General features: G+C 47.7%; 2 protein-coding genes across 6 annotated transcripts; one reads left to right on the top strand and one right to left on the bottom strand.

The window, feature by feature from the left end:
• On the bottom strand, window positions 1-14,665 carry LOC130403380 (DNA-binding protein RFX7-like). The gene is made up of 9 exons (XM_056607703.1): window positions 14,116-14,665; window positions 11,824-11,857; window positions 9,416-9,501; window positions 8,955-9,077; window positions 7,540-7,656; window positions 6,906-6,989; window positions 6,560-6,774; window positions 5,790-6,091; window positions 1-5,488 (listed from the first exon to the last, which is right to left on the bottom strand). Exons 1-9 carry the CDS (start codon window positions 14,346-14,348, stop codon window positions 2,309-2,311), a joined length of 4,374 nt encoding a protein of 1,457 aa, XP_056463678.1. The 5' UTR covers window positions 14,349-14,665; the 3' UTR covers window positions 1-2,308.
• On the top strand, window positions 14,011-19,248 carry tex9 (testis expressed 9). Of its 5 annotated transcripts, none has more exons than XM_056607744.1 (13): window positions 14,011-14,551; window positions 15,404-15,597; window positions 15,725-15,827; window positions 15,938-16,001; window positions 16,203-16,273; window positions 16,427-16,472; window positions 16,567-16,643; window positions 16,732-16,880; window positions 17,254-17,336; window positions 17,876-18,049; window positions 18,160-18,294; window positions 18,789-18,923; window positions 19,007-19,242. In XM_056607744.1, the coding sequence occupies exons 3-13, from the start codon at window positions 15,727-15,729 to the stop codon at window positions 19,082-19,084; spliced, it is 1,113 nt and encodes a 370-aa protein (XP_056463719.1). In that variant the 5' UTR covers window positions 14,011-14,551; window positions 15,404-15,597; window positions 15,725-15,726; the 3' UTR covers window positions 19,085-19,242. The 5 variants fall into 5 exon arrangements, with proteins under 5 accessions (XP_056463719.1, XP_056463720.1, XP_056463716.1 ...); XM_056607741.1 differs by having other exon boundaries at window positions 14,013-14,551; window positions 15,404-15,555; window positions 19,007-19,248; XM_056607742.1 differs by having other exon boundaries at window positions 14,013-14,448; window positions 15,404-15,555.
• The last annotated feature ends 1,324 nt before the right edge of the window (window positions 19,249-20,572 follow it).

Below are 20,572 nucleotides of genomic sequence, written 5' to 3'. Positions count from 1 at the left end.
GTAGTAACTTTCCCATTTTGTCTCTTAATGTTTATTAAACATATGATGCAGCAAACATTCATTTCAAGGACTTCACTTTTTTTTTTTATAGTAATAAACAAGTTTATTACTTATTACTTTTACAAACCACAGTAGAAATCCGTATTAATAAGCACATCCACTGAAGCTGAGAAAAAAAACTAATCCTGTACACTGAAAACATCACATCAGATCTAAGCCTACAGTCTAATAGCACCGGTTTGCATAGAAACTCATAGTAATATCCTTATTTGATTACAAAAATCAGTGCTTCAAACATAACTGCCATAATTGTCCAGATGCATATTTTTTAAAGCTAGGGTATGCAACTAGCCAGATCTAGAGTGAGCTAGATATTAAAAGTATCCAACAAAAAAAACATTTCAGTTAGGCAGAATGAAATGACTGGACAGGTGTATTACCATCAACAGCAACAGCTCCCAGGAACTTTCATCATTTTCAGAGCATTTGATTTATTGCTGATGAGATATCGAGAGAATTTCCAAAAATATGACAAGAAATTCCCCTAATATAAATTGCCTACCCTAGCTTATCCAAAGAAAGTATGAAAAACACATGCTCACACGCGTTGTTAGAGAATACAAAACGCACCCATGACCAATAAATATGATGCCACATATTATCCCAATGAGTATTTTACCATTTGCATTTCAACTTTTAAAGCCCTGTTATTATATGAATATGTTTGCATAACTTTTCTCCGACTAAGATAACAAGATACATTTTAATAAAGCTTCAAAAACAGAAAAAAACTTTCCAGCGTTTTTTTCCCCGTGATTACATTTCTTACTATTCAATTTACTGCATTGTTTTAACTTATTTTAAAAAAGTCACAAAAATACAAAATACTATTTGCACCAAAATGTATGAATTTACACAAAAAAACAATGAAGCAGAACACATTGGTTGGGTAGAAGTAAAAAGTTCAAAGTTGACCACAACAAATGCTCTAGCTTGACAACACAGGACACTGTGAGGGATAATATAAACTGAGTGCAAAATATTGATTGTCCATTCAAGTACTATTAGAGATCTTGCCATAGGAGTGGTTCTGAAACAGCGGTGTTCGTCAGCCCTTTAACCAGTTCCCATCTTCATCTTATTTTGGTTTGGAAGCATCCATGATTTCAACAAATTGCAGCGCATGATTCAATGAAACAGGACAATCATGATATAAGCGTGGATTGTCATTTCAAATTCATAGTTGCAACAGAAACAGCAGCGATAGTCAATACACATGATACTAAAGGGATGATCAGTCTGCCAGATCCAGAAATACTCAAGTAATTCTCCTTGATGTGTGGAACATCTTGCACCCCCTCAAATAGACTAATCATTAATAAATATGAATTAGTATAATATATTATAGTTAATGATTGTCATGAATCACATGCTTTTGCCTTTCGACTCAATTAAATACTTTCTTAATATTATTTTCTTAGCAGCCAGAGCAGGTGAGCTGCAACTGCATATTTTGAGGTGAGGGTTAAGATTTTGTCTGCAACTTCAAAATGTACGATAACCTCCCAGTGTGAGTAGCATCTTGACATGTGTAAGAAATGCATAGTCGTTTAAAAGATGTCTAGCTGCACCTTGGAGACGATGACAAGGGGACTCTACCGCATTATGAGTCCCAATCAGGTGATCCTTAAAATAGGAACCTTAGCCTTTGGGTACCAAGGAGACAGGAGGCCTCCTGCTTGCATGAGGCCATAGTTTCATCTGTGGTTAATGTGTGAATATGCTAAACCCTCTCCTCATTAAACACCATCCCTATGCTGTTCATAGAGATTCCACATTTTGATAAAAAATATCCTACAGGTGATTCTGCCAGCAGTTATATCACTGATTACTACGTTGCTTTCAGAAGCACCACGAGCAACGAGAGGTAATCAACACCTCTATTAATTTCTCCAGCTACAATGACTAACGACCATTGTAGCTGACCTAATACGACCATTCAATAGCATTGAAGAGCTGGATGAAGTTGAAATAGCACAAATTATTTGAAAAGGGGTCATTCAGTGTCAACTAATAAATAATGAAAAGTAAAACTAAGGCGAAAAACACAAATCTGCAAACACATGCAAATTATGTAATTCTTTGTTTGAGCTATAAATAACCTAAAATAATTCATGTTGAGGACTCAAGGTTCAGGACATATTTGAGGACCTCAATAGTGAAAACAAACCCTTGACCTTAATGAAAGAAAACACAAACAATCACACATTATTATGTGAACGCCAAACTGCTAACACTGTATTATTGCTCAACCTATCAGCCCAACTGTTGGATGATCCTTGCTCTCCAGCCAGTCAAACCCACTTGCGTTTGCAGTCTCGCTGCAGATCTGTTGGAACAAGGGGTCATTCATGATGTCTTCAGGTGTGGTATCCTGATATTGACCTTGCTGCTGATTGGGGTCAAACAGGAGATTTGTATCCAGAGTGTTCAGGTCACTGATGGTGCTGGAGAGATCCAACGTCGTTCCCATCTCCCCGGGGTATTCCTGCCCCCCGGTACTGTGTTCTGATGCTTGCTCCGAGAGCCTTTTCCCAGAGTGAAGGCAGCTGTTCTCACTGATGAGCTTCTTAACCGTCGTGTTGAAGTCAAGCAGCTGTCCCTGCTGCTGCTGCCGCTGCTCTGGGGGGGCGGCGGTAAGGTGGGGGGGCGGGGCCTGCTGGTGATACTGCCTGGAGATTCCTGATGGGTTGGCCCCGCCCCCTGAACACAGCATCATCTGTTCATTGGTCGGGCCTTGCGTGAGGTAAGTGGGCTTCTGGAAGCGGTAGTCACTGTGATTGTCAGCAGACCTCAGGGCCTGGTGGTTGGCACCGGTTGGAGCCGGTTCCACCATCTGGGAGAGGTTCATACACGCTGTGTAGCTGGAGGGCAGATGGGTCCTGCCCAGGCCGCGTCCCGTGTCACAGTCTAACTCGATCTTACCCAGCAGGATGCTCCCGAGGCTCTGGTGTTGACCTTGCAGAGGAAGGACCTCCGTCTGCATCATCACGTTGACCGGCACCGACTGGCTCCTCTGGGCCAGGCTGCTCACACTCATGTTCTGATGGCTGTTGGCGAAGATGTTCAACATCTCAGGGGCCACAGGGGAGTGGAACTGGGGGGAGACCAGTGTCCGGGCCATGTGTGGGGGTCCGTTGGTGCCCGTGTTCCGCTGGCCCACCGCGGGGCTCACGCTGCGGCACCTGAAGGCAGTGTTGGCGGCGGGGGCGCCGGTGGCTTTGTTATCCAGAGGGGCGGGGACAGCGAAGCCTTCCCTCCTCGCCATGCTGGGCGCCTGCTGCTGCACGGGGGAGACGGGGGTGAGGCGGCCGAGGTGGCCATGGTGGTGTCTGCCCTGTGGGTGGACTGTCTGCCCCGGGATGGCGAAGGCGTGAGGCTTCTGGAAGTGGTCCTCAGCCAGGTCCTGGTAGCTTGGGATGAGGCCCAGGCCGCTGTGGCTCTGTGCGCTGCAGTTGTAGCTCTCGTTCATCCACTCCAGCTTGGCCTTGTCCGGGTGCGTGGCCGTCGGCCGCTGCATGGGTTTGACCGGGCTGCAGGAGACCGTGCTGCTGCCATGGTAACCGGTGACACTGGAGTTAATGGGGGTAAAGGCGAAGGGGTTCCTGCACTCCACAAGGCCAGCCTGTGCAGTGCTACTGCAGGTGGGGGTGGGGGTGCCCCTGGGGGTGTGACAGCCGCCGCCCAGCGCGCCGTCCACCGGGGTGGTGGGGGCCATGCGGGAACAGGGGCTCATCAGGGCTCTGGCTCCTCCCATCATCTCGGAGGTGGGGGTGGGGGTGGGCGTCTGGACCGGAGTGCAGCTGCTGTTGCGGGAGTGGTAGAACGGCGTCACCACCTGATTGGAGGACGCCGCTCTGCCCTGCATCGGTGTCTGCTGCCGCTGGGAGGACGCACACGGGCCGAACTGCTGCAGGTTGAGCTTCATCTGCTCCTCCATCTGCACCAGCTCCTCCACGATGCTGTCCTGCGTCACGTCGTCGTCCTCCAGGAAGTAGCCTGCCCCCGTCTGCATGGCGGCGGGGCCGCAGGCCGGGGGCTGGCCCATGGCCGACAGGGGGTCCCTGAGGGGGGTGGAGGTCCGCTGGTGGTCGGACAGTGGGTCCATCCGACAGTATGGCTGCTCCATATGCGGCCCGCTCAGCCCCTCAGTGGAGCAGAGGGGGTTGTTGTTAGAAACAGGAGTCTGCCTGTGGAGGTCTGGGCTGTTGGATATGGCTTCCACGTGTGTCATGTGGTACTGCTGTTGTTTTCGTATGAGTGCACCACGACCGAACGAGGGAGGGCTCTCCATAAAGCTGCAAGTGCTTCTGCTCCTTTGTTCCACCGTGCTCTGTGTTCTGGCGACCGTCTGGAAGCCACTCGTATTGAAGGGCGCTGTGGAGAGGGCGGGGCCGTGAGGGGATACGGCAGAGCCCCCTCTCATCAGGCCCCTGCTGAAGACGGGGGCGCTCTCCGGTCGGAGCGGCACTCCTGTGGACGGCGGCCGGCTGGTCATGGCTGTGATCTCGTCTCTGAAGTCGTCAGAGTACCCTTCAGCTGGCCTGGAGGTAAACACCCTCTTCAGGGGGGAGTAGTGAGGGTCTGGGCTCAGGCCGGTCCGCTTCCTGGGGCTTGTTGTGTTATTATTACTGAATAATAATCCATCGCTGCTTCTTCTTAAGGATGGTGACATGTTTGCGTTTGGAACCGAAACATCTCCTAAGTTCCTGGTAGAAACATTTGAGTGTAAAGTGCTTTGGTTATTAATAATATTATTGCCTCCTTCTAGGATGGTTCCAGTTATGGTTCCCAGTGAGCACGTCACACTGGTCTTCCGATAGGATCTGTCTTCCAGCCCCAGGTAGCCTCTGGTTTGTGGTATGGGCACACTGGCAGCCCTGGGCTGACCTCTAGGGGTCACTGTTCCCGGGTTCAGAGCTAGTCCGTTAGCATTCAGGTGCTGGCTGTTCTGGTGGATAACCTCGACCTCCATCTCCACGTCGATGCTGGGGGGCTGGTCCGCCGGTCCGGGTCCGACTGCGGGGGCCGTCGGGGGGGCGGCGGACCCCCTGGTGTTCTGGGGGCTGGCTCCCTGGTTCTCCTCCGCCGTCCCATGCTGTGGGGCGGGGGTGGGGGGGGCCGGGGCGCCGCCGCGGGGGAGGGGGACGGCCGTCATCTGGAGCAGGGGCCCCGGGCTGAGGTGGCAGGCAGGGAGGACGGCCTGGAGGGCGCTGCCGGCCAGCAGCACCGTGGGGGGGGGGTGCAGGGCGAGGGCGCTCGTGGTCGACGGTTTGGGCAGGATCTGGGGGTAGCGCTGGCGAGCACCGCGGTCGGCGGGGGCAGCCCTGGGACTCTGGACCGGCGGGGCCACCACCTGTAGGCTGAGGGGCCCCACCTTGTTCTCTGCCGCCGGACTCGGGGACAACAGCGACCGGCCTCTCTGTACCTGAGGACAGAAGAGAGGGTCAGCTCAGAGGCCACACCTGGAGTCACACGGACCACCTTCAGCTGAGATACGCTCCTAAACAGTGACGTACAAATAAAAACATTTTTATTAAACGGGGAATTGAACAATCATCTGTACTTCCTTTCTAGTTTTTCTTATAAGCCGCAACCTACACACAGCAAGTGTCACATTGTCCAGGTAGTCATGGGAACGGTCACGTTCGGGTCAAAGGTCAAGTTGCAAACATAAAACAAAGCCAAGGCGTGGCTGAGTGGTGGTTTTAGAGGGCGGGGCTCTGTACCGTCAGGGGGCTCTGAACTGCCGCCACCACAAGGCCGAGGGGGGGCTGGGGGGAGGGGTGGGCGGGTCTGGCCCCCAGCAGGGCGCGGCCCGCGGGGGGGGCCCCCTCCTCGGCGCGTCGGGCCGACCCCTCCCCAGGCGGGGGGGAGGTCAGCCTCTGCTCCTGCTGCTTCATGTGGATCTTGCGCTGGAGCTGCTGCTTGGCGTCGATGGAGGGGGAGGGGCGGGCGGCGGCCTGAGGCTGGTAGGGGCCGGCCTCGGGGGTCGGGACGAAGGCCGAGGCCGACTGGGGGGACTTCACCCCTGGGGGAGGAGGAGGAGACATGGAGGTCAGGTCAACGACTGCAATACATGGACTCGTACAGTAACTACACCACATGGGGTGAAGTCGTGTTATTATGGCCTCCATTGCACTCCTGATCACCCCTGGAGGAGGGATCCCCAAATCTGAAGGAGAGATCCCCCACTCTGAAGGAGGGAACCCCCACTCTGAAGGAGGGATCCCCCCCTCTTCCTTGCTAATTAAGGGAGTTTTTTCTTGCCCTCTTGGGGGCTTGGGTCAGGGGGGGGTTCATAAAGACAAGGCCTATGAAGCCCTTTGAGACTGTACATGGGATTAACGGTTATACAAAAAAAATGTAATTGAATTGAAAATTCACATGGTTTCCTCCAGCTGAAGGAGTACAGAGCATTGACCAACAGGGGGCAGAATTACTCTTCAACATTCGAGGAACATGGAAGAGAGGGAAGGGCAGCAGAGAGCTGTCTCACCGGCTGCCGTGCTGGCCATGATGCTGAGCGCGGCAACAGACTTGTTGCTGATGTAATGGCTGTTCAGAAGGAAGCGGGCGAGGTCTTCTACGGCGTTGAACGGACGGCTGAGAACTTTCTGGGCCCACTCACACACCAGGCCACAGGCGGCATAGCGCACCTCCTCCTTGATGTTGGAGATTGGACCTGGAGAATCCAGAGCTTCAAACTGGAGGCAGACCACACAGAGATGTTGGGTCACACACGGTGTTTGGCAGGGCGCGTTACCAAACTGTTTGAAGGGGATGGAATTGGAAAACAATGAAATACTGATATAGCATTAATACTCAGATGTGAACTGCTCACCGAGTTCCCTGTTTTGTGTAGGTCCAGAGTGGGCAGTGAGGGCATGCTGACCAGCGCCCTCTTCCTCAGACCGCTGTAGCAGTACGTACACACAGGTTAAGGGAACAATATGGATGAATCTTCAGATGGAATGAACATTCTGGAGGTTATATTGGAGAAGGTCACAAGAATGATTTTGACCAACACATACAGTGTGTGTTTGTCTCAGAAGAATTGTCACATTAACTTTTAACATATGTTCTTGGATTAAGGACTGGTCTAAACTTTTAGTTTTAGTTCTGAATGTACGTCCAGTCAACTTTCAGAAGGATGACGACCCATTCCCGGAGGATACGTACGATCAACCAGATTGTACGTTATTGGTGACAATAAACACGAGTGTGTCCTTTATCTCCCCCCCCCCCTTCCTAAATAATCCCCCTTTGTGAAGGTCAGGGACAGCCAATCCCTGGCTTCTCTGTTCTGCAATACAGTCTCATGGCAGAGAGGGGGAACTTTATTTGATTTCATTTCCCATCTATTTTTAGATTCTTTATGAACTGTAACAGCTGCCGTATGTGACTTGAATTCCAACAGAGGTCAGACAGAGGTCAGTTGGAGATCCGACGGTTAGGATTCGTTCCCATAAAGGATATTTGGATTTGCCTCTCATGCCTAGTCGCCGAGCTTTCATGTTTGGGAACACGTTCTTCATCATCTTCCCGAAGTCGGCAGCACTCAGGGGGTGGTAGTTGAGGTTGTCACAGTAGCTCCTGGAGAGAGAGGAGAAGACAACCTCACCCCTGGGTTATGAAGATGAGCCACTAGTCTACTGTAGATATGGACCGTAGAGAACGAAGGGAAACCTTTAGTGGTATTCAATCAAGTTCTAAAACAGTGGCATCGGAGATGTTCTTTCAATACACTCTACCAAGTATCAATAATACACATGCTGCTAAATCAATATCCAAAATTAACTCCTTCCTGATCTAATTAAATAAAAAAACTGATATTATTGATTATGTTGTATGTTGATAAAACCACTTTTCTGCTTGGTTTAATTGAGTTATGTCCAGTATAGTATCGGTACCAGCGACCCTATGGAGGGTAAATTCCTGAGATAAACGTGTTGTGTTTGGTGTGCTAAAGAGCTTTAGCAGTTAGCTTCACACCCATAGCTTTAGCAGTTAGCTTCACACCCATAGCCCTGCTGACGTACGAGGGGAACATCCACCTGAAACCAGAGCTGCCTCAATCATGCTATTTTCGGCCCCTTAAGTCTCTTATTTTAGTTTTCTATGTCAGGCAGTCAAAGAAATGTAATAGTACATTACACAGACCTGCTGTCTACTGGACCATGGTACATTCAGACCGGCTTTATGCAGGATATACCGCTTTAAAATGGATCCTGTGCTTTTACCCTCTATCTCTACAGGCTGTTATCGACAACATAAAGACACATTTTATAATTGATCTTTAGGGATCTAGTCAGATAAAAACATGAAGGGTAATCATTTTAATTAGTTAGTGGTCACTGGTTGATGAACAAAGACGTTACTTCCCTTCCGTCGTCCATGGCGCCCATGTTTCTGACCGTTGTGTTTTCTGTTTGCTTGTCGAGTTAAAAGGACTTGTTGCATAAGAGCGCCAAGGTATTTCAATCACTGTCTCAGACTTTCCATTCTAATGTTACCGACACATGGCACGCAGCCCCATTCCAGCAGCTAGCATCTATTTATATTGTCTTAGCTGTCAGGAAATGTAAAGGAGCGATACACTGAAAGCGCTAATGGCTCTAGAGCTGTTTGCCACCAGAAAGACCGACCACTGTTTTATTATATATTTCTGTTTGACCTATCAATACAAAACGGCTCAATGCTCCTTCAAAGTGTCTCTTTTACTGAGCAGACTACAATGAAGAAAAGTTCAGATCTTGAATGTCTTGTCAGACTACCTCCATGCTGCCATGGAAGGGAAAGTATATTTCCCCATCAGGGCTAACTATTAGCCTGACCGCATGGTCACCATGACCTGGTGGGAGGTAAACAGGATGTGGACTAGAAACACCTACTTGTACTCGTCGTACACCTCCTGCTTGGGGAGGGAGGTCTCGGGGTGCTCCTCCAGGTGGCTGCGGATCCAGTGGAAGGCGTGCGTCTGCTGGGTGCGGCTGGAGGTGGCCAGGGCCTGCTCGCTGAGGAGCATCACAGAGTCAAATTAGAGTTCAATAAAGGGGTCAGGGGCGGCATGTGACTCAAGAGGTAGAGTGCGGTATTCAAATTAGTTTGTCCCCGTCTCCTGAGTGTTGAGGTTTCCCTGAGCGAGACGCCTCTCCCTGACTGCTCCTGAACAGCTGGCTGTCATGAATTGATGAATGTGATTATAAATGTTAAATGGACTGCATTTATGCAGATCTTTTTTAACCAGTGGCCACTCACATTGGTGAGTGGCCACTGGTTCAAAAAAGTGCTGTATAAATGCAATCCATTTAACATATAATCATCAGAGAAATCGACAGAGGATTGGACCAACCTTTTATCCGTGGTAACGCTGGAGCCAGTTGGCAGCTTGAGATAGAGGTACAACTTCTCAATGTCGGTGAACTTGTCCACGTCTTGCTGTTCGGACAGAAATCAGGAGAGGATGACCGTTACACTGATCTCTCACCGTTCCTGTGGTGTGATCTTAGCATTAAGTGTTGATTAAAAGTTGTATCAGCGATGTTGCGTGACGTAACTTCTGTTGGTAATTGAAGCGAGATCCCAAACAAACAGAGCCCGCTCGCCCCTCCCTTCTGTGTTTCGTGCATCCAGTAAAAACTATCATGAACGCAGCGCAAAACCCCCCACCCCTTGTCTGTGTTTTGTTGGAATACTTTTTATTTTGGTTTTGAGTGGTTGGTAGTGCCATTTGTTTTTGTGTAAGATCTCGGAGCGTACGCTGCCTACAGAGACGCAGTTTTTCGTCGGCCTGCTTATGGGGCGGGCAGCTAGCGGATTGTGAGGAAAGATCAGATGAATGTGATCATTTATGTTTCAGCCTAGAATCGCCGATACAACCTTTAAGGTCATTAAAGTAAAGCTACAGACGGTAACGTTATACTATAATACCACATATGTATCTTAGTCTTTATGAGAGAGAGGAAACAAACACAGACTGGTGGAATTAAGGGAGGTAAATGCTCAGTACGGAGCCTCCGTCTCTGTCAGTGCCCACACTAACAGCCATAAAACGTGCAGTTCTAATAAAACCTGACAGTGGTTATTCATCTGCAGTATTTAGGTTTTCTGAATAAGGCTTTGAGTGCATCACTGACAAAGTGTGTGGTGCCTGGATGTGGATAAAGTATGGCATCCAATCAACTAACAGCTAGCACAGGCCATATATCATCTTCGAGCCTGTTGGGTTTCCCATTCCGCCTGAGTGACTGGTACCGGGCCAAATCCATTTAGCCGATCGATAGCGGTAATGTAATCAAATTTTAGGATTACAACTATTGAGTTATCATCAATATAAAAAGCCAAGCCTGCAAATTATCTACACAGACGGGAGTGCTCTTGGGTGCCCTTACAACGGTATCCGCATGTCGCTGTTCAGCACGACCCACGGCCGCGTGCACATTAGGGAGGAGACAGACCGCGGGCCTTCTATTGGCTGGAGGGCAGCCATGTTCTAGGCACTGTCAGTGAAGGAGACCATGTAGGTTCCCTGTGTTTAAATATGGTCAAGGGATAGGTCCTCACTCCTCAGAATAAAAATCACACTAGAGATATTGCTGCACACAGTGAACCCACAAGTCTAAAGGAGGGGTCTACCCTTAATGCCCCCCTCAGACATCTGAGCTAGAACGGGGAATTACTGAAGTACACTGTGGTGCGTCAATTTTCAGAAATGAAGGATATGACAAAATATAACATCTAAGAACTGGTGTGCTGAGCATTTCACAGCACTATCAGGTTCCATATTTTGATGAAACACTGCAGTATGTTATCACCACCGTAGGGGCATGGCCCTGCTGACCTCAACATGGTTACAGGAATTGACCTTTTGGAGTTTGTCTGGATGTGGCCCAAGCATGACCTCATCTCGGTCTGACCGATCAGTCAACACATCCTCACTACAAACCGGTGAACGGAGGAGGGCAGGTGTTTTATGAATGAAGTTGTAAAGCAGGAGGAACAACACTGTGGGGAGTAAAGTATTGATCAGTGCAGTGTCTGAGGGTCTGAACACAGTTCAGAACAGAGATCTGAACACAGTTCAGTTCAGAACACAGATCTGAACAGAGATCTGAACACAGATCTGAACACAGATCTGAACACAGTTCTGAACAGAGTTCTGAACAGAGATCTGAACGCAGCTTCTCCTGGGAGGCTACAAAGAACAGGATGGAGATCCAGATCACTCTGAACAAGTCTGGCCAGGCTTCTGGTTCTCTGACCACTGACATGTGGATGCCAGCCTCAGACTACGATGGTGAGCCCTGGGTCAATGGTTTGACTGGTTTGACTCCCATTGACCCCAGGGTCAATGGGGACTAAAACACATCATTATTTTATTTACAGTAGGCCTTGGCTGTTTAGTGTACTTCAGTGCATTTCTCCTGAGGCCCGCACTTTCAGCACTATTGATACACACTTCATTTATACATTCCTGAATTGATTTTATGTCAACACATTTTATCACCAAAATGCCTAAAATATGTCGTTTCAGAATCCACCCGTTTGAAACCAGTTTGAACATATAGAATCATAGAAACCAGTCTGAATATATAGAATCATAGAAACCAGTCTGAATATATAGAATCATAGAAACCAGTCTGAATATATAGAATCATAGAAACCAGTTTGAACATATAGAATCATAGAAACCAGTCTGAATATATAGAATCATAGAAACCAGTCTGAAATATAGAATCATGGTGCTTAAAGAATACTCACCAACATGGTGTCCACCTTGGATTGGACGGATTTGCTGTGAGAAGAGATATAGTGTGATTAATGATGTGTGATTGAACAGAGACAGTGTGATTGATGATGAGTATGATTAAAAGAGAGATAGTTTGATGAGACCGATGCCCGGGTAAGGGGAGCCCGCGCCTCAGACTCAACTTATTTATAAAGCGAAGGAATGGTCGGTATGAAACAACCCCTCTTAGGTCACGTAACCCGGCAACACATGTCATGTGTACAAAGAAAGACAGGAAACCACGTTGACTTCAACTGGAGGTGACCAGACCTCTAGTGACCAGACCTCTTCTCTAACTGGAGGACCCCTTGAGTATATATACTACCTGTTCCTCATGTATATATGATGAACAGCATATATACTACCTGTTCATTATGTATATATACTACCTGTTCATAATGTATACTACCTGTTCATTATGTATACTACCTGTTCATTATGTATACTACCTGTTCATAATGTATACTACCTCCTGTCCCATGGTTCACACTATGACCTCACTATACCCACTCATCCCAAGCCATTCCATGTTAACAACACAATGGACTCTCATGACGTGATTCATCGTTGGCAGATTACAGCATCATAAATCATCATCATGAATCAAAACATCGCTCCCTTTTCTGTCTGATCACCGCGTAAAGCTACAAAGTATGTTTACGGTTTTGTAAAGTCCGTTTTATTATCGAAGGTATTCTGCCATGTAACAAGGTATCTCTAATAAGGAAATATTAATAAGAAATAAGCCTCAACCGAAAATAAGTACACTGTGCATTACATAGTGCAGAGGTTTTTGAGTGGCAGTTTCTGTGCACGAAACATGAAGTAATAATCTCAGAACGTTAACACTGGAACAACTGCTTCAAGCAGCAAATCTGATGAATGACAGGTCAGACTGGAGGAGACGGGTCAGAGCACTTCACCCTGTGAGGCGGTCACTATCTCCTAGGAGCTAGGGGACAGGTCGACAGCATAACAACAACAAAGGGATCCCTTTAATGAGCTGTTACTATGGTGATCTTTCACTCTCGACACGTCGTCATTATGCTGTTCCTAAGCCGGGTCGGCTCGGTACACAGAGAGACGATCACAGTTTGTTTATAGCGACCTGAGGAAAAAAAAGATAAGTATCTTACATAAAGAGGTTCTTTAAAAGGGATTGAGTTATTACGGACTCAGGCCAATTGGCTGAGACTGAGGCAGGAGCGAACTCCTTTCCCTGGACCTGCTCAGCTCCAGAGAAGGACCCACGGAGAGGTGCCGGCCTGTGGTCTCCTCAGCTAGAGGAGAACCCACAGAAAGGTGCTGGCCTGTGGTCTCCATGTTCTGTCTGGAGAAGACTTCATTAAGCTCTGTGGGTTTCTTTAGGACTGAGGTCCTACTTCACGGCTGGACTCTGAGACCGAGATGAACTGGGGTTAACCTTATTCAATAATTATTCAAATAAGTGTCATGAAGCTATAGGCCTAGTGTCTGTCACGCTGAACAAGTCTACTCCAGTAATACATCATACATTTCACTTCTAACAATATTTATTTAGTGGTTACTTCATAGTAGTAGACCTTCACGGATATACGTCTTATTACTTATGTTATAAATATTGAAGCATTTTTCAACAGTATTGTACTTATATTGTGTATGATTGTCTTTATTTACAGTATAGATTCGTGGAGACAGAACCTAAACAACGGTGGTGGGGGGCTGGGGGGTCGCGCGTTGCCGAGAAGCGCGCGGCCGATCGCGACGCGATAGTGGAATATGCGTTCTTGCTTCTATACTCGCATTTATTAATAAACGTTGTTGTAAAATACATGAAGTAGAATAATAATAATAATAATAATAATAACGCAGCACTTTAGTGAATGTGTCTACCCAGCCGTCTTTTAAAAATAGGTTCCGATGTCAGCATCGGCGACCAGCGACTCCAGCTTAATCCCACGCTGTTTACCCGGTCGTCAGGGGGCGGGTCTACCTCCGGGCGGGGAGGGGCGGGTTTACCTCCTGCCCCGTTTACCGTGGCTGGCTAGTCTACCTCGGGAGGCGGGCGGGGAGGGGGGAGTTTACCTCCGGGCGGGGAGGGGCGGGATTACCTCCGGGAGGGGGGGGGTGGCGGGCGACTAAGAGCGACTCTGTGGGACAGGAGCTCCACTGCCACCATAATAACAGCAGAATAATAATAATAATAATAATAATAATAATAATAATAATAATAATAATAATAATAATAAACCACCTGCTAGTTTATGACGACGGTTCCCTCCTACCTGATAGAATTCTTTATCCGGAGTTGCAGCGCACTGGCCTCGCACCCCTGCAGCCCCGGGACCAGGGGGGGCAGGGGGATCCCCGTATGCCCCAGGGAGGGCAGGGTGACCCCCGGGTCCAGTGGTGGCAGAGTGACCCCCGGGTCGTGGTGCTGCCCCGGGTCCAGGGGGGGCAGGGAGACCCCCGGGTCTGGGTCGTGGTGCAGCCCGTTTCGAGGCAGGTCCTCGTCCATCGTCGTGAGGTTTGAACGGGAGGAGGAGCAGCGTCAGGCCACACGTGTGGGAGAGAGCAGGAGTGACGGAGTGCCCCCCCGAGTCAGCAGCAGCCCCCCGGTCCGCATCATCTCAGTCCCAACACTTCACTGGGACACCGGGGCTCTGGGGAAGCCGTTAGTCACACGCGGAGCCGGGAGCGCGAGCATGCTACAGACAAACGGTAAAAAAGAAACGGAAGGCGAGAGTCGACCCGTCCGCAGTATCCCTCCGTCAGCCCCGCGGTCTGGGGCTCCGTTACATGTGCGCGGTCAAGAGTTGTGGCGCAGGCGCACTCGGCCTGGCCCCCACCCACACCGACAGAAATACACCTTTATATATTTATCTTAGTGTGGCACACACTGATGATAGAAACTAACAACAGCTGGGCTATGGTTAGACAATGGAAGCATACTTCTTTCTATAAAGGCGATTATCCTATACCGCAATGGAAATATGTATTGAAAAAAAGACTGGGACTGTATTTTAGTTTTAATTGGTCGATAGTTTGCATTGAAATATTTCCATTACAATATTGGAGCAAATGTCGTGTAGTGTAACGCACCGGTGTGTACCCAGAACCTTTTTCTTTTTAGTTCAGTTTTCCCTCCGAGGTCTGCAGCTACACACTGACCGCGTCTGAGTGTATTTAAAAGGCTTCACTGGGAACACCAGGTGGCGCTGGCCGCTCCCTCAGCTCTAAATAGACGGATATACTGGAGAGGCAGAGGCTGGCCTGTAAAATAATACAAGTCACCGGGGGAGCTGCTGTTTTTCGGGATCAAAACACCTTTATCGTTGACATTTCTCAATGAACTTCATCGATTCGTTTTTATATTCATGTTCATAAATCATGTTATATGTTTTTTTTTATATAAATATATACTTTATCACACTTTCAAGTCAACTACTTAAAATTGAATAAAACTACAAATTGAAATCGCTTGAGAAATCTAAACGTTAAATGGCTATTACTTCGTGCATCTCCGACATTTAGTCGTATTTGTTTATTCGCTTTCCCTCTCCAACATGGCAGCGACGTTGACGTAGGATCGAGACCAATGCGGAAGCTGCGGCATTTCTATTCTGATGGGGGCGGGGCTCCGGTTGCTAGGTAACGTCCACCGCGTGAGAGGAAACAAACAGACAGACAAACAGATGAGGGAGAAGTCCTCCACGCGTCTCAAGGTAACGTCGAAGTCAACCTGGAAACATTCATACAATAGCAACGTATTTCTTTAAACAGTACTCCGTTTCTGACTGTTAGTCCGCTCTAACATTTTATAACGCGTGTTTTTGGTTTTAACAAACCAGTAGGTGGATGATCATGAAGGTTGTGGCTTTGTTTACATCCTAGATATGGGCTCCAGGAAGGCAGTAGTGAAGATGAGTGGGACGGCTCCCTGCGGCGCGCTGAACCAGCCGGCCCTGACCCTGATGGCGAAGGAGCAGCATTATCTGTAAGAGACATTGACGATCATCCGCTCCTCTGATGTTGAGTGAATTGATAAGGTGACCAAAATATAATTTATTAAAGATAAACGTCTTTCCCCCCATAATTAATAATCAGACGAATGAATGCAGAGTTGGAAGCCAAAACAGCTGCTGTAGTCAGACAGGCGGAGGAAGTGATGGTAAGTTATCTACAAATGTTGTGTTGATTGAATAAAGTAAACATCAAGGGCTGATACCACTGTTTGGCTCTATGAGAATATTTCCATATCATTTTCCTAAATGAAAACATAAAGTCGAGTTAATAAATAACAAGTTAGAAATTAATAAAAGTAAAAACAAATGTATTTGATATTGCTGACGATTCGTCTATTGCATTGCAGAGGGATCAAAATTATATTTTGTCTAAACCAATTCCCAATAATCTGGATTGTGATTTCGAGGATCCCTCGAGGTAAAGTATTAAAACGTTTTTAACATTGTTGTTTATTGAGAAAACATGCATATATATATATATATATATATATATATATATATATATATATATATATATATTAACCACAAGCCATATTATTGTCAAACTAATAGTCGTTATCTAATTCCCCAGTATCACAACACCGAAAAAAACTTTTTTACAGCAGGATGGGGTGAAGGTAAACCACTTAGTAATGATGCCCAATCTGTAATCGTACTTAAAACATAATGTTCAGTTATGCAGTTATAGTCGCTTCATTTTGTTTTGCTCAGGCAGTGCGTAAGATGGTCCCAACCACCTCCCCAAACACAGCAGAGGTATGGAGAGACGGTGAAGACCTCAGGGCAGCGTGAGTCTCCTCTGATCTCCTCCTCACCTAAACAGCTCTGAGACCGTAAGACTTGCTGCTTCTACGTTCCATCTGGTTTCATCTGTAGAAGACCCAGGTCTGCTGTCGCTGCGGACCTGACCACTGAAGACCCCAGCCTGGAGACGACCATCCTCCATCTGGAGGAGAAGCTGGAGGGCTTCTGTCAGGAGGAGGTCGTGGAGGAAGCCCTTCCCACTGAAGACAGCATAGGATCAGGTAGGATCGCCATGAGGAAGGCCCAGACCCCTGTCTGACACTCACACGCCAACACTAACGAGATGCAAGTCTGGGGGAGGGACAGGGCCTCAGGGGTCAAAGGTCACCCGGGGGATTGACAGGGCCTCAGGGGTCAGAGGTCACCTGGGTGAGTGTGTGTAGGCACTGCCTACACACTCACCCAGGTGACCTCTGATGTAGTCGCATCTGTTTTAATCCAACCGGATACTGATTCCTATCAGTGAATCGTTACACCCCTAGTAGGCAGTGTGCGTCTTCGTGTACGGCAGCATCGGCGGTGGAGGATCAAGATTCTTGGAGCCAGGCTAACTGATTAGCCAGGCTAACTGATGCTCTGTTGTTGTGTTTCCAGAAGCTCAGATCCGCGTTTTGAAGGCCAAACTACGAATTATGCAGGAGGAATTGGATCGGCTCTCACATGATTACAGCAAAAAGGTATCACATTTACATTGAGGGCATGTAGCAGACACTTTTATCCAAAGGGACTTACAATATGTAAATTTGTCAGAAGAACGAGAAACAACAATGTATCGCTGTCGGTACAGTAAGGATGTACAATAAGGATGTTCATAGAACCAACAATTACAAAAAAACTCTCCCCCACACCTGGGGAGAGATTTCTACAGGACACAATCTCATGTCAGATGGTCGTTAGTGAACCATCCTACATGTCTTCAAGTGTTGGAGACAATTGGAGCAATTGAGATTTTGCAATAATATATTTTTAGTCAGATTAATAATAATAAAGCAATGGGTGGCGCCCGGTGGCTCCCTGGGTAGAGCGCGTACCATATAGGCTCAGTCCTAGAACGCAGGGACCCGGGTTCAAGTCCTGCCAGTGGTCATTGGCTGCATGTCCTCCCCTCCATCTCCCATGCCTCCCTGTTTATCTCACTCTATAATAAAGCATTAAAATGCAAAAACAAATCTTTAAATAATAAAGCATTGTGACTGAGACTGCATTCTGTTGGTAGGACGATGAGAACGGTAAGCTGTGCAGCAGAATCAAAGAGCTGGAGGAGGAGCGTTCCCGCCTGCAGAAGACCGCCAACCTCCAGCAGACGCACATGGAGAAGCACCGCGCTCTGGCTGAGGAGTCCGGCAGGAGGTGTGACGCTCTGCAGGCGCAGGTCGCGGGGTTACAGAAGGTTTGTCCAAAGGACGTTCCAAAAGCTCCTCATGTCAACCATCAAACCAACGAGATGACGCCATCACAGCCAGCTGCAGCGTTCTCCCTTAACGCCTCCTCTGTTGGCAGGAGGTCGAGGGGTCGAAGAGGGCCCAGAAACAAGCAGCAGGACACCACAACACGGTGGAGGTCCGCCTGAACCGGGCGCTGGAGGAGGTGGAGAGACTGAAGGCCCAGCTGAACAACATGAAACAGCTGAGTAAGGTGAGTGCAATAAAGAAGGACTTTCCAGTAATTTCTCACCTGAGTAGTGTCAGCATTAAAGAAGGACTAGCGAGTCATTTCTCAGCTGAGTAGGGTGAGCGCATTAAAGAAGGACGATCCAGTCAGCTCTTAGCTGAGTAAGGTGAGGGAGGTAAAGAAGGACTATCCAGTCATCTCTTAGCTGAGTAAGGGGAGGGAGGTAAAGAAGGACTATCAAGTCATTTGAAAAGGTGTGAAGAATTAGCAGTGGACTTGTGAACCTGTGATGATGTGTTTCTATTGCATTGGGGCCATGAAGCTTGTGGTGGAAGTGCAGTACGCTTGCTGTGACCTGCTGATTATAACAACACTTCTAGAAGAGAGAAGTGTTTCCTTCATCAAGAGAAGCAGGAGTTTGTTCCACTATTCCTAAGAGAGCATGCTTCAGTCCCCCACTGTAGACGTGGTCATGGCTCTTCTCTTCATCCCGACTGCGTTGGTTCTCCTCAAACCAGGACAGAACTAAGGAGGTGCACCTGAGCAAAGAGAATCTTCTGGCTGAGAACAAAGTGCTGAAGAAGCAGAGAGAAGAGCTCATTCTGGCCTTCAAGAAGCAACTGAAGCTGATCGACATCCTGAAGAGACAGAAGGTAGGTGTCCCTCATCACTCATAATCGTGTTTGATAACAAGTCACGGCCCGGTCATAATGAAGGGGACTTGTTTCTGGAACAGATGCACTTTGAAGCCGCCAAGATGTTGTCCTTCACTGAAGAGGAGTTCATGAAGGCCCTGGACTGGGGGAAGTCATAGAGACCTTGTTTTATTGGATTCAGTCCATGTGGCTCTCCTCGGTTCTTATGGATGAGACCAATGTGTTGAAAAGGGACAATACAGTTCCATTTAAAAGTTGCATTGATCATTGTCATAATGGAAGGTTTTTTTGTGTCTAATTTAGTAATCATTAAAATATGTTCCATCAAATGTACATACTATTGTCTATTGAATAGTATATTTGATTATTTACTTTTTTATTTGAAGACAAGTTAAATCTTTTTTTTTGATTATAATTTAGTATATATCATCAAGGTGTATGAGGTAAAAAGCTTGCGAGATTTATGGGAGCATCGTGACGTGAGGAAGAGCTGGAACGGGAAGCCTGGACCATCGCGTGACGCCGCCTCTGGGGGGCACCGTAATGGTGTGTTCCTGAATCCTCGGACCCCAGCCTTCCGAGTTGCACTTTTGACGTAATTCCCGGTCTCGGAGCGTGGAGGGATTACATTGCAATGAGTGGAAAACCCCCTGCGTCGAAAAAAGCAGCACAAGGTCCTCCGTTAGCCAATGGGATGAATGCTCATAGCGTCTCTATGTGCAGCCATCGGGTCAAACCCCATGCGTCGAAAAAAGAAGGACAAGGGTACCCTTTTGCGTCAGAAGCTGAAGCCAAAGTCACTGACCGTTCGTCAAAAAACGACGCGCTTGGAGTGAGAATGAGTTGGGCAGGCAGGCAGGTAGGACCCAATAGCAGACAGTTCAGGTAAAGGATAATAATCTTTAAAAACATTAAAGAACGAGACAGGTTGAAGAGTCATTCAAATATTTGATTAATCTTGCATGACACAGAAAGTACAAATACAGCATGCATTTACCATTTCACTGATATTGAATCGTATTATCGTACGGTCGCTCACTAAGCCTCTTCCCTCTTCACCACTCACAGTCAGTGAACGGACAGCGAGTCAGAGACTAGTGGGTCTGGGAGGAGTTGAGTCTGAGAACGAGACGAACGAGAGAGAAGAATCAGTTTGGTTCGTTCATTCGAACTGATTTGGTCGCGAACGACCCATCACTATTCGAGTCGAGGTCTTTATAGGTCAATGGTCGAGACGCAGTCTGTGGAAACTTTAAATCGCCAACTCTTTCTGGTGTCCAAACAGCTCACAGAGTCTCAGCTGAAGGACAATTCATCGGTAAGGCCCGTCAGGAGAAGATAACCAAAGGATACCAATTATTTGAAGTCCTAATTGAACGGAAGAAAATCCAAGCCGACGACACGGTGTTCCTGAGTAAGCTCCTCACTATAGTCGACTCGACCTGTCGGATCAATTATCCCACTTCAATAATGGGCACTGTGGCCCTACTGGTGGTACGGATGGCCCGAGTGATGAAGAAGGAGGGAGTGGGTGTCTGGGTGTGTGTGACAGGATTTCTGACAAGATTGCTAACTTTCTCAATCCCAAACGAGGGAAGTGTTAAAACAAACCACTTCAGATTGTTGTCTGAAAGGAGTCCTAGTGA

The sequence above is a fragment of the Gadus chalcogrammus genome, chromosome 14, assembly GCF_026213295.1.
Source record: "Gadus chalcogrammus isolate NIFS_2021 chromosome 14, NIFS_Gcha_1.0, whole genome shotgun sequence".
In the NCBI taxonomy this organism is placed as follows: domain Eukaryota; kingdom Metazoa; phylum Chordata; class Actinopteri; order Gadiformes; family Gadidae; genus Gadus; species Gadus chalcogrammus.
This window is presented reverse-complemented; position numbering and strand designations above follow the sequence as displayed.

What these genes read in the sequence shown, in the direction of transcription:
- LOC130403380 (XM_056607703.1), bottom strand. Translation starts at nt 14,348, where the DNA reads ATGGACGAGGACCTGCCTCGAAACGGGCTGCACCACGACCCAGACCCG. An exon ending in GGCATGAGAGGCAAATCCAA is followed by an intron (nt 6,990 to 7,539) that starts ATATCCTTTATG and finishes ACCTGTGTGTAC; the next exon opens with GTACTGCTACAGCGGTCTGA. An exon ending in CAGTTCAGAGCCCCCTGACG is followed by an intron (nt 5,489 to 5,789) that starts GTACAGAGCCCC and finishes TTCTGTCCTCAG; the next exon opens with GTACAGAGAGGCCGGTCGCT.
- tex9 (XM_056607741.1), top strand. Translation starts at nt 15,727, where the DNA reads ATGGGCTCCAGGAAGGCAGTAGTGAAGATGAGTGGGACGGCTCCCTGC. An exon ending in GATTTCGAGGATCCCTCGAG is followed by an intron (nt 16,274 to 16,426) that starts GTAAAGTATTAA and finishes CTAATTCCCCAG; the next exon opens with TATCACAACACCGAAAAAAA. An exon ending in TACAGCAGGATGGGGTGAAG is followed by an intron (nt 16,473 to 16,566) that starts GTAAACCACTTA and finishes TGTTTTGCTCAG; the next exon opens with GCAGTGCGTAAGATGGTCCC.